Source organism: Belonocnema kinseyi, chromosome 7, assembly GCF_010883055.1.
Source record: "Belonocnema kinseyi isolate 2016_QV_RU_SX_M_011 chromosome 7, B_treatae_v1, whole genome shotgun sequence".
Lineage (NCBI taxonomy): Eukaryota > Metazoa > Arthropoda > Insecta > Hymenoptera > Cynipidae > Belonocnema > Belonocnema kinseyi.
This window is the reverse complement of record NC_046663.1, coordinates 3,855,762-3,868,774: the sequence shown is the minus strand read 5'-3', so window position 1 is coordinate 3,868,774 and position 13,013 is coordinate 3,855,762. Positions and strand designations below refer to the sequence as shown.

At 25.4% G+C, this 13,013-nt stretch overlaps 2 protein-coding genes across 5 annotated transcripts in view; one reads left to right on the top strand and one right to left on the bottom strand.

The window, feature by feature from the left end:
- The window catches only part of LOC117175921 (ribosome biogenesis protein BRX1 homolog), a 101,990-nt gene that overhangs the window by 21,661 nt on the left and 67,316 nt on the right, over window positions 1-13,013 (top strand). The window lies entirely within an intron of this gene.
- LOC117177521 (tigger transposable element-derived protein 2-like) overlaps window positions 2,095-13,013 on the bottom strand; it is a 29,494-nt gene continuing 18,575 nt past the window's right edge. For 3 of the 4 annotated variants that reach the window (XM_033368289.1, XM_033368290.1, XM_033368291.1), the window contains 2 exons: window positions 8,753-9,207; window positions 2,095-3,300 (listed from right to left, as the gene is read on the bottom strand). In XM_033368289.1, coding sequence (XP_033224180.1) covers window positions 2,169-3,300; window positions 8,753-9,207 — 1,587 coding nt within the window. In that variant the 3' untranslated portion in view covers window positions 2,095-2,168. Of the gene's footprint in view, window positions 3,301-8,752; window positions 9,208-9,691; window positions 10,064-12,079; window positions 12,362-13,013 lie in introns of those variants that run through there. The other variant, XM_033368288.1, reaches the window with a different exon arrangement.

Genomic DNA, 13,013 nt, shown 5'->3' with positions numbered 1-13,013 from the left:
TTTAAATGGAAAATTTTGAATTACGCATCGTAAGCTAAATAATAGCATAATTGAAAAACATAAAAATTCAACTAATTATTTCAAAACTGTTGAAATCGAACGTGGACAGATTTTTCTTCTAAAAATTTGTAACATTCCCAGTAAAAAAAAAAATCACTGTTATTTCCCGGTCTTAAAAAATTCCCTGTCCAGCGGCCGCGCTGCCCTTTTCTTCCTTTTTTTTCTCGTTTTTCCACATAAATTCTAACGAAATTAATAGAACCCAATAAGAAAATCTAACTATTGTTTCTTGGAATTACTTCAATGAAAATGCAACAATTTTGTTAAAAAAATCATAGTTTTTGGTTGAAAAATTCATCTCTTTTTGTAGAAATTTAATCTGTTTGTTAAAAATGCAACTGCTTGGTTAAAAATTAATCTGCTAAGGTTAAAGAGTAACTTTTTGTTGAAAATTTAACTGTTTTGCTGAAAACCCCGTACGACTGACAATTTAAGTATTTTGTTGAAAATTCGCCTTTTTTAATATAAAAGTCAACTCCTTGGTTGGAAAGTCAACTACTATCTTAAAAATTAATTTTTTTTGTTAAAGATTTGTCATTTTAGTTAATAATTCGTTCTTTTAACTTAAAATTTAGTTCGTTTATTGAAAAATTCAACTGATTGGTTGAAAATGAACTTTTTTTTTCGTGAAACTTTATATTGTCGGATTAAAAATTGAAAAGTTTTGCAGAAAATACGTATTTTGGCTCAAGAATTTGGTAGAAAATTTGATTGATTGATAGGAAATATATATTTTTTGTCGAAAATTCGCCACTTTTGTTAAAATTGAATTTTTATGGTTAAAACTGAAACTGTTTGGTTAAAAATTAATATACTTTAATTCAGGATTCATGTTTTTTTTTTCTTAAATCCAACTATTTTGATTTAATAATAATTTAAAAACCGTTAATTCATTAATCAGTTACTTTAAAAAATATTTCTTTTTGTTAAATTCAACTGATCTTTATTTTAAATTAAATTTGAACTATTTCCTGAAAAGTGAATTCTTTTGGTCCAAGACTCATAATTTTAGTTAAAAAATCGTTTGTATTTTATAAATAAAAATTCGTTCTTTCAAATGTAAATTAAATTTTTTAAGTGGAAATTCCGCTTATTCATTAAAAATGAACTTTTTTCCTAGAATTTTCACATTCTCGAGTTGAAAATTTAACTCTTTTGCAGAAAATACGTATTTTGCCTCAAGAATTTTTATGGTTAAAACTGAAACTGTTTGGTTAAAAATTAATATACTTTAATTCAGGATTCATGTTTTTTTTTTCTTAAATCCAACTATTTTGATTTAATAATAATTTAAAAACCGTTAATTCATTAATCAGTTACTTTAAAAAATATTTCTTTTTGTTAAATTCAACTGATCTTTATTTTAAATTAAATTTGAACTATTTCCTGAAAAGTGAATTCTTTTGGTCCAAGACTCATAATTTTAGTTAAAAAATCGTTTGTATTTTATAAATAAAAATTCGTTCTTTCAAATGTAAATTTAATTTTTTAAGTGGAAATTCCGCTTATTCATTAAAAATGAATTTTTTTCCTAGAATCTTCACATTCTCGAGTTGAAAATTTAACTCTTTTGTAGAAAATTCGTATTTTTTGTTTAAAAATTTAACTACTTGGCTGAGAATTTACGCATTTTGCTAAAAATTCGCATTTTTTTGGTAGAAAGCTCAACTTTTTTTTCTTAAAGTTCAGATTTTTCTTCTAAAAATTTGTAAAATTCCCGGTAAAAAAAAAAAATCACTGTCATTTCCACTTAATTGAAAGCTGTGCTAATTTCCGAAAAATTAATTTTTAACAAATCGATACAGTTACAGACTTCTTCTTTTTTTTGCGATTTTTTTCAAGTGAACGTATACATAGAAATGGGAATTTTAACATAAAATGCATTTACAATATTTATATCTTAAAGTAAATAATTATTTATTTACACGTGTGAAATAAGTTTCGAAACTTAATTTTTTTGGTAAATACCATTTTTTACAAAACAAATCAGGAGCCCTAAATTTGGGAATAGGAGCCCGAATAATATCTAAATTATGAAATAATAGGTCATATTTCTATTTACATTAACTTTTCCATACCTCGATATTGTCATGTCAATTTAACATACCTTACGCTTTTTTTATAAAATTCTCTAATACTCTAATACAATCCAGATGTTTCGGTAAACAATCTGCTTCCGATTTCACCCAATCTTTAAGCTTCATGAGATGATCAAAAGCCTCTGACGATGATATTTTTACAGGTTCATAATTTTCAAACAGAGTTTCGCTATTTTCAACTTTAGTCATAATTTTAGGCTCAATCTCTGACGGCATTATTTCCATAGTTTCAGCACTTTCAAACATAGTTTCACTATTTTCGATTTTAATTTCAATTTCAGGCTCACTGCTACCATCTGCAATATCATTTACAATATCTGAATTTTCAAACATAGTTTCGCTGTTCTCCATTTTAATTTCAATTTCAGACTCGAGTCGGCCGCATGTGACAAAATTCGTCATTTCCGAATTTTCAAACACAGTTTTGCTCTTCGGGATTTTAGGTGCTGTTGCAGGCTCGCGTCTACCACTCGATGACTCCCAATCGCAAATTTTATCATTTTCATCATTTTCAAACCATTTCAGGAGAAATTCTCTTGATTCTTGGACAGAATAGTCTGGTCCCGACAACAATTCAGACACTTGATCGAAAATTTCATGAGGAAAACTAATTGAATCAGTTTGAAATTCCGTTTCAACTCCATAATCGATCGATAGAGGATCCTCCTCCTCCTCCTCCTCCTCCTCCTCCTCCTCCTCCTCCTCTTGTTTTATATTGATGGTCTCTTGTCGAGGAAACGACTGACGAAAGATTAAGTCGCCCAAGAGCGGTTTCCACGCTTTTTTAAGAGAAGATAATTTCAGAGCGTCCCAGGCGAGGCTGAGCGTGACAAAGCAGTCGGGAAGGTTCAATTCTTTTAAAAATGCAACAGCTCCTTTCGGTCTTTCACTGAGCAATAGGCCTCTCAACAAATCTCGCTTGAAGAGTTTTTTCGTTGTCGCGATTAATCCCTGCTCCATGGGTTGAATCAATGCCGTCCCATTCGCAGGCAAATATAGGACTTCAAAATTTTCGTTTATTGCGTTCAGTTCATTCAAATGTGGATGTGATAGAGCATTGTCGAGGAGCAGAACGACCTTTCCCGTTATTCCATCCTTTCTTTGGCGTGCTAAAACTCGCGGGATAAACTCATCCTTGTACCTGGAAAAATGCATCCGTGTTGGATGAAAATTAATATTTTTTATTCCGGAATTTAACTATACTGCTGTGCAAAAGTTTTTTAACACCTCTTTTTTTTATGACTGAATAAATTCTCTTAATTTTAACCCTCAAATGGTACACTCCAGCCAAGCATACGTAAACGGTACACTGGTGCGAATTGGTTTGTTTGAAATGTTAATATTAAATGTTTAATTTAATAAACAATTAGCATATATCACACATATTTAATATATGTGGGGATAATCCGCTACAGCTGTGTTTGCGCAAATGTCAACAAAATGAAAAAAAACTTCGGGTGCGAATTCGCACTAGTGTACTGTTTGTGGGTGAATTATACCAGGACTAAATAAATTTCTTTCTTTAAAGGATTCACGGCTCTCTAAATTCGGTATAAAATTAGCCCAGTGTGGAGCCAGTTTGTCTAGTTTTTTTTTTCAAAGTAAAAATTGCAAAAATAGTGTAAATTTCAATGTTTTCTTAAATTTTCAATAAATTCCGAAATAATCAACATTTTTCAAATTGCAAGTACTTGAAGTCGTAACAAACAAAAAGTTGGAAAAAGTGCAATATTCTTTTTGATAATAAAACTATTTTTATAAAATATATGAAACATATAATCATGAAGTTTCTATATAATTTCGTCAAAATATGTATTTATTTGATTTTGATTTGCCTACAGATATTTTATAATTTTTCCAACTTTTTTTGTTACAATTCCAAGTTCTTGCAATTCAAAAAAACATTTTTTACGATTTATACTCGTAAGCTGTTGTAATATGGTCAAAAAAATACCTTGAAAATAGACGAATTGGATTCATACTGGACACATTTTATACCGAATTTCGAGAGAATTCAACCCTTTAAAAATTAATTTTTTTAGCTCTGACATAATTAAAATAAGGAAAACTTAATCAGTCATAAAAAAGAGGTGGTCACAAATTTCTGCACGGCAGTGTATTTGTTTCAAAATTTACATACTTTGTGGATAAATTCACCTTTTTTTTTGTACAAAAATTAATCTTTATGATTAATTTTTAGTTGAAACTTCATTAATTTGGTCGAAATTTTTTTCAAGTTCAAAATTTAACAATTTGAATAAAAATTTGTATTTTTTGTTTGAAAATTCTCATATTTTGTTTTAAAAATTCGATTTTTTTAAATAAAGATTATTCTTTTTCTTTGGAAGTTGATTAAAAGTTCTTCTTATAGGTTAAAAATTAAAGCATTCCAGTTATATAATTATCATTTTAGTTAAAAAATCATCTTTTAGGTTGGAAATAAAATTATGTCGTTGGAAGTTAAAGTCTTTTGTTCAAAATTAATTTTGTTGTTGATGAAGATTCATAATTTTAATTAAAAATTCATTCCTTTTTGAAAATGAAAAACGACTTTGCTGAAAATACGTTTTTTTATTATTTTTTTTTTTTAATTAATAATTAGATGTTCGAAAATGCATGTACTTTGCAGAAAATTCGTCTTTTTTTTGTAGAAAATTAATCCTTATGATTAAAAATTATTTTTTTTGTATTCAACAATGTCATTGAAAATTGAAGTATTTTGTTACAAAATTAATTTTTTTGATAAAAAATGTCCATTTTATTTAAAAATTCATGTTTAGGTTGGAAATAAAATTACTTGGTTGTAAGTTAAACTCTTTAGTTTAATTTTTTTTTTGTCGAAGATTCATAAATTTAATAAAAAATTTGTTTCTTTTTTTTAAATGAGCTATTTAATTAAAAACTCGTTTTTTCTTCAAATTTTGGTTAAAAAATTATATTTTTTGGTTGTAAAATTATATTTTTGGTTGAAAATTGATGTTTTTTTTTTTTACTTAAAACTGAATTATTTCAGTTTTGGTTGACAATTAAATTTTTTTTTTTAATTATAAATTTAACTTCCATTGTCTGTTGCAAGTTCTTTTTTTATTTTAAAATTGAACTATTTGGTTAAATATCTGTCTTCTTTAATTGAAAATTCAACTATTTCGTTAAAAATGCATGCATTTTGTTGAACAATTATATTTTTTGGTAGAAAGTTAGTCTTTTTATTTAAAAATTAATCTTATTGTTTGACAGTTACTCTTATTGTTTAAAAATGCATCTCTTTAGTTAAAAATTTAAGTATTCCAGTTGAATATTCATAATTTTTGTTAAAATTTTATCAGTTAGATTAAAGATTAATTTTTTTAACTATAAATCTTAATATTCCATCTTCTATTGATAATTCTTTTTTTCTTTTTTGTTTGAAAATTCAATTATTTCGTTAAAAAATCATGTATTTTGTTGAAAAATTGTATTTTTTGTTAAAAAATTGACCCTTTTGTTTGAAAATTCATTTTTTAACTAAAAACGTAACTATTTCATTTTCCGTTGAAAAAAATTTTTTGTTTAAAAATTTAACTTTTTGGTTAAGTATTTGTCTTCTTTAATTAAAAATTAATTTAATCCGTTAAAAAATTATATATTTTCTTGAAAAAGTGTATTTTTAGTAGAAAATTAATCTTTTTGTTTAAAAATTCATCTTCTTGGTTAAAAATTAAAATATTCATGATTTAAATTTAAAATTCACCAGTTATTTTGAAAATTAATTTTTAAACTAAAAATGTAACTATTCAATTGTTTGTTAAAATTTTTTCATTTGAAAATTCAACTATTTCGTTAAAAAAGCATGTATTTTGTTGAAAAATTAAGCTTTGTGTTTAAAAATAAATTTTTTAGTTAATAATTAAAGTATTCCAGTTAAATATTCATTATTTAAGTTGAAAATTCAACATTTCATTTAATAATCATTAATAATTCATTTTATAATTAATTATTTTGTTTAAAAATTATATTTTTTGGTAAAAATCTAAACTTTTTGTTTAGAAGTGCATCTTTTTGGTTACATATTAAAGTATTCCAGTTAAATATTCATTATTTCATTACAAAATCATGTATTTTGTTGAAAAACTGTTGTTTTTTCGTAGAAAAATAATTTTTTTGTTTAAAAGTGCATCTTTTTGGTTACAAATTGAAGTATTCCAGTTAAATATTCATTATTTTAGTTGAAAATTTAAATACTTCATTAAATAATCATGTATTTTGTTGAAAAATTGTATTTTGTTGAAAAATTGTATTTTTTGGTAAAAAGTTAAGTTTTTTGTTTAAAAATGCATCTTCTTGGTTAGAAAGTAAATTATTCCAGTTAAATATTCATTATTTTAGTTAAAAATTATTTTTAATTTGAAAACTAATTTTTTAACTAAAAATGTAACTATCGAATTTTCTGTTAACATTCTTTGTTTGTTTGAAAATTCAACAATTTCGCTAAAAAAGCATGTATTTTGTTTAAAAATTAATCTTTTTGTTTAAAAATTCATTTTTTTGTTTGTTAAAAATTAAAGTATTTCAGTGAAATATTAATTATTTTAGTTGAAAATTCAACTATTTCATTATATAATCATGTATTTTGTTGAAAAACTGTTGTTTTTTCGTAGAAAAATAATCTTTTTGTTTAAAAATGCATCTTTTTGGTTACAAATTAAAGCATTCCAGTTATATATTTATTATTTTAGTTGAAAATTCATCTATTTCATTAAATAATCAAGTATTTTGTTGAAAATTGTATTTTTTGGTCAAAAGTTAAGTTTTTTGTTTAAGAATGCAACTTTTTGGTTAAAAATTAAAGTATTCCAGTTACATATTCATCACTTGAATTTATAATTCACCATTTATTTTGAAAAATAATTTTTTCTTGTTAGAAAATTCAACTATTTGCTGAAATATTTGTCTTTTTTAATTGAAAAATCAACAATTTCGTTAAAAAACATGTATTTTGTTTAAAAATTAATTTTTTTGATTGTTAAAAATTAAAGTATTTCAATTTAATATTAATTATTTTAGTTGAAAATTCATTAGTTTGAAAAGTCAACTATTTCATTTTAAAAAATCATGTATTTTTTGATAAAAAAAAAATTAATCTTATTATTTAAAAATGCATCTTTTTGGTTACAAATTAAAATATTCATCATTTGAATTTAAAATTCACCAGTTATTTTGAAAATTAATTTTTTAACTAAAAATGTAACTATCCAATTTTCTGTTAACATTTTTTGTTTGTTTGAAAATTCAACTATTTCATTAAAAAATCATGTATTTTGTTGAAAAATTGTATTTTTTTGTACAAAATTAATGTTATTCTTTAAAAATTAATTTTTTTGTTGAAAATTAAAGTATCCCAATTAAATGTTCATTCTTTTGGTTGAAAATTCATTATTTAGTTTGAAAATTCAACTATTTTATTTAAAAATCATGTATTTTGTTTAAAAACTGTAGTTGTTGGTAAAAAATTAATCTTATTTTTAAAAAATGCAACTTTTTGGTTAAAAATTAAAGTATTCCAGTAACATATTCATCATTTGAATTTAAAATTCACCATTCATTTTGAAAAATAATTTTTTAACAAAAAATGTAACTTCAATTTTCTATTAAAATTTTTTTCTTGTTAGAAAATTCAACTATTTGCTGAAATATTTGTCTTTTTTAATTGAAAAATCAACAATTTCGTTAAAAAAGCATGTAATTTGTTTAAAAATTAATCTCTTTGTTTAATAATTCATTTTTTTGTTTGTTGAAAATTAAAGTATTTCAGTTAAATATTAATTATTTTAATTGAAAATTCATTAGTTTGAAAAGTCAACTATTTCATTTTAAAAAATCATGTATTTTTTGATAAAAAAAAAAATTAATCTTATTATTTAAAAATGCATCTTTTTGGTGTCAAATTAAAATATTCATCATTTGAATTTAAAATTCACCAGTTATTTTGAAAATTAATTTTTTAACTAAAAATGTAACTATCCAATTTTCTGTTAAAATTTTTTTTCTTGTTAGAAAATTCAACTATTTGCTGAAATATTTGTCTTTTTTAATTGAAAAATCAACAATTTCGTTAAAAAAGCATGTATTTTGTTTAAAAATTAATCTTTTTGTTTAAAAATTAATTTTTTTTATTGTTAAAAATTAAAGTATTTCAGTTTAATAGTAATTATTTTAGTTGAAAAATCATTAGTTTGAAAAGTCAACTATTTCATTTAAAAAAATCATGTATTTTTTGATAAAAAAAAAATTAATCTTATTATTTAAAAATGCATCTTTTTGGTTACAAATTAAAATATTCATCATTTGAATTTAAAATTCACCAGTTATTTTGAAAATTAATTTTTTAACTAAAAATCTAACGATTCCACTTTCTGTTCAATATATATATATATTTTTTTTAATTCAACGGTTCCAGTTGAAAATTTCATTAACTTTGCAGTATTTTGCTCTGTTGTGTCAAAAAACCTTTAGAATAAACATCATGAATTAAAATAAATATTTGCGTTTTGCGGCAAATATGAATATATTACATTTAGTTGATCTCGAAAATGGAAATTATGCATATAACTTACCATAGCATAAATATGCATCTGTCCATGCATGCGCAGGCCTGGTATGTGTAAATAACCCCAAGTTTTTCCAAGTTTTTCAAGCGTAAATCTTTTAAATTTTTTGGTATATGATGTATCAGACTGTTTGGAGTTCTAGATCTTCCAATTATCAACAGTGGAATTTGATGACTTCCAGAGGCATTGGCACAGAATAGAGCTGTGATATGATCCTTGTTTCCTTTTCTAAGCGGGGCTTCTTCTTCCTCCTCCAAATGTAGAGGAAAAGTGCACGCCATCAATAATCGCCAGAGAATTCTTGACTCGTCTGCATTGTAAATGTTCTCTAGCCTTAAATTTTCCGATTGAATTTTTGCTTTCAAAAGCGGCGAAAATTCTGAAGGATCATTGGACAAGTTGTCGTCTTTCAGTGGATTGGCGTCCCTCAATTGGTATTCGCTGAGACCTTCTCTGTTTGTCTATAAAAAATAAAGGATTTTTTTTTTTCTAAAAAGTTCTTTACAATTTTTGAAATTATAGGTACAATTTTAATGATGTATTTCAATTCAAGGGTTCGCGGTCTAAACCTGTTAACTGGCATTTCAGAAATTGCGCACACGACAAAGGAAAATCATTAGTATTTTTCCAATGTTTAATATTTTTTTGAACCGTAGAATCTTTTTTTTTTTGTTCATACACTCGAGAATAATAACATACGTTAGTTTTTTTTTTTTTAATTTAACGAAAAATCAGTCCATCGGTAGAAACCTGTTATCTGCAGTGTTCCACCGTTTTTCGCGTTACAATGTGCTTTTTTTTATGGGAAAGGTCCGTTACTTTATACGGGAAAACATGATGGTATTGTAGAGAAAAACATTGCAGAGCAATTTTTGTATATTCAATTTGTTTTTTATTTTCAATCAGCATGTGTTTCAAAACCCACAAACACTGCTCAGCGCTCACATTGTCGTGTTCCGAAGAGAATCTGCTGCGTTTCGGAAATTGTGCAATTTCGTCATCTTGTCGTCCGAGTCTCTTATGTTTCGATTTGTCACGTAAGACGTCCAATTCTCCTCTGCCAAGGCCAAAAGTGTCCCGAAATGTCGATTTGCAGACAGAAACTGACCGTCCCTCTTCATCCTGGAGTTGATAAATAGTGGTCACTTGGCGACGGCTTGGCTGCGACGTGGTTGCTCTTTGAACGGGAATAACATCAACGAGATTATCCAAATATGCTCGCTGTGCTTTTCTGTCGATTGATCGGTACTGCTCGAAGAGAATTAAACGATGACGGTGCGATAGGGTCGAGCACTTCAATCTACATTTGCATTTCAACTGAAAAAGAACATTTTTATATCAAACGAATGAGTTACACGAGCACAAAAATTTATTGTAAAAAATAGGAAAATGACAGTGAATTTGTTCTTTGAACGGGAATTTTAACAATATTTAGAAGAAAAATTTCTCCAAAGTTCGATTTCAACAGTTTTTTTAAATAATGAGTTGTTGCGTAATTTAAAAATCGTTTACTTAGAAAATTTTCAATTTTAGATGTTTATTTTTAAGCTTGCATTTTTAATGTTAACAATTTTAAAATTCTGTCCTGAAAACTTTAACAATTGAAAATTAAAAGCGTTTTAAGTTGAAAATTTTTCATCAAAAACATTTTTTATTTGATAAATAAAGGAAAATAAAAAATAAAAATCGATCTGTCCTTTAAGTACTAAAAAAGGAAAATAATTGATTTGATAAAACCGAGTTTCAATCACTTCAAAATTTAAGAATTTTCCAATTTTAACGTTAACATTTTTTTAAATTAATAAACTATGAACGTCTGATTGAAACTTTATAAACAATTTTCAACTTCATAATAATATATTCGTAATTGAAGGCTTTTATTAAATTTAAAAATATTGTTTCAGTCTAAAATATTCAACGTTTAACTCATTCAATTTGAAATTTTTGAATTAAGTAAAAGAATAATTATTGAATAATTAGCACGATTTGACTATTCATTTATGCCACAAAAAGCCGGGAATTGTTAAAATTTCGAAGAGTTTTTAAACTGTATTGAACGTTACAATTTTAATTGTTTTATTTGAAACATGTTTTCTTTGTAAGAAAATAGGTTGAATTAACTTGAATAAATAACCAATGAACACTTATTATTTGTAGAAAAATTTAAGTAATTTTAAGAGATATTTAGAAGTTTTGAAAAGATTCAAAAGTATCATACAAATTTAAAAAAAATGTCTCAAATTCTTTCAGATTCTTCTTTGACAATTTTTAAAAACTTTTTAAATATTCTCTTAAAATAATTTTTCAAAATAAAAAATAATTTTCCTAGGAATTTTAAGAAAATATTTTTATTCTTTTGACGCCTTTCACAATTCTTGAAAAGCTTCTAAATTTTTTTGTTTGAAATCTGCGAAAATCCACATTTTGCTTTAAATGAGGCTACCATTTCAAGTTTTTAATTAATTTGGAATCTTTCAAAACCTTCTAAATACCCCATAAAATTACTCAAATTTCTTCAACAAATAATAAAGGTTCAACTGTTATTTATACATCCAAATTATAAGGACATTTTTTAAAATTAGTAGGATTTCCTCAAAATTGTAGAAAAAATTTAATTCATTTTAAAAGATATTTAGAAGTTCTAAAAATTTTCAAAAATAATTTTAAATTTGGACTAATTTAAAACTTTTAGATTTCTCAAGACTTCGGTATACAATTTTGAAGCTTTTCAAGGATTTTTAAGCTATTTAAAATGAAAATGATTGAACTTCTAATTAAAAACGTGTTCAGTTAAAATTTTTTAATGTCTCTAGCTGAAAATTCCTTAAAATAATATAATTTTGAAAATTTTAAAGTCCATTGATTGATTTTTTAATTTAGAGCATTGAAAATGATAACTTGGATTACAATTTTTTATATTGAAAAATGTTAGTACCTTCAATTTTTTGCGTGTAAATTATTGACCATTTGAATAAAAATAATTGTAATTAAAAAACTGTTAAACTTCAATTTTAAAAGTTCAATATTGAACAGTTCGATTTTTTAATTTCATTGACCGTGAAAAAGTTTGCAAACCAGGAATTTATTTATTCGATTAAAACGGCCACCCTAAAAAAAACGAGAGCCTGTACGATTTAAAAACAATTGATATAAAAAAAAAATTAATTACTTCAGTTCTCTTTCATATATACTTCGCCTATTTTACATTCGAAATATTTTTTTTATTTCGTTTCTTGGCGTAAGAAAATGCAAAAATTTTGAGGTTAAATTATCAAAAAACGATTTGAATGTATCAGTCACATCATTAGATAGAGCTGCAATTTAAAAACTTACCTCAGGAGAAGGCTGTTTTGCTCCTTGCATTTTTTTGCCCTTTGTCGTCGTATATTCCTCGCCTTTCGAACGACGCTCCTGATTTATTTCCCGGGCTCGCATTTTTCGGCTTTGTTTTTCCAAGCTGCCAAATTTTATATGTCAAAATTTCGGGACGCGCATACCGAAAATAGATGTTCTTTGCAAAAATTCAAAATAGTTTATTGGAAAAGTTTGCTGAGTCTAGCCATGAGCTCCAAGTCGCACCTCCACTGTAATCAGCCATCTTGGTTTTCAGAGGCGTATCTAGGCGAAATAGCGCCCATTTAGCAAGCACGGGAAAGTGTACGCCCCTGTGAAAGTCACCTCTACCACCACTTTCCCGTTTTTTTTAAAGGTTAAAGTTAACAAATATTTTTGGTAGAATATGAAACACGTATCTCTTTAAAGATTTGAAAAATGATTAATGAAATTATAACTTGAGAATTTCGTATCACACGATTATTAGCCCCGTTCTCACTATATTTTCATTCATTTATTTACATTTTTGTGTAAGAGGATCATTTTCTTTTAGTTATAAAACCATTTATATCATTCAGGGTGGCCACTGGACCAGAAATTTTTTGAGACCGGGAAATGACTGCATTTTTTTTACCGAAAATTTTACAAATTTGTAAAAGAAAAATTTGTCCACGTTCGATTTCAACAGTTTTTAAATAAATAGTTGAATTAATATGTTTTTCAATTTTGTTATTATTTAGCTTACAATGCGTAATTCAAATTTTTTGTTACTTATAATAAAAATTTTTATTTCTAAGCTTACATGTTTGATTCAAAGAATTTTTAAATGCTTTCTTAAGGGCATGTGACACAGCTAAATACCTATATTACCGACCTCACTTTATCAGTTGACTGAATGTTTTTTTGAACCTAAGAACTTTTTTTGTAAATAAAA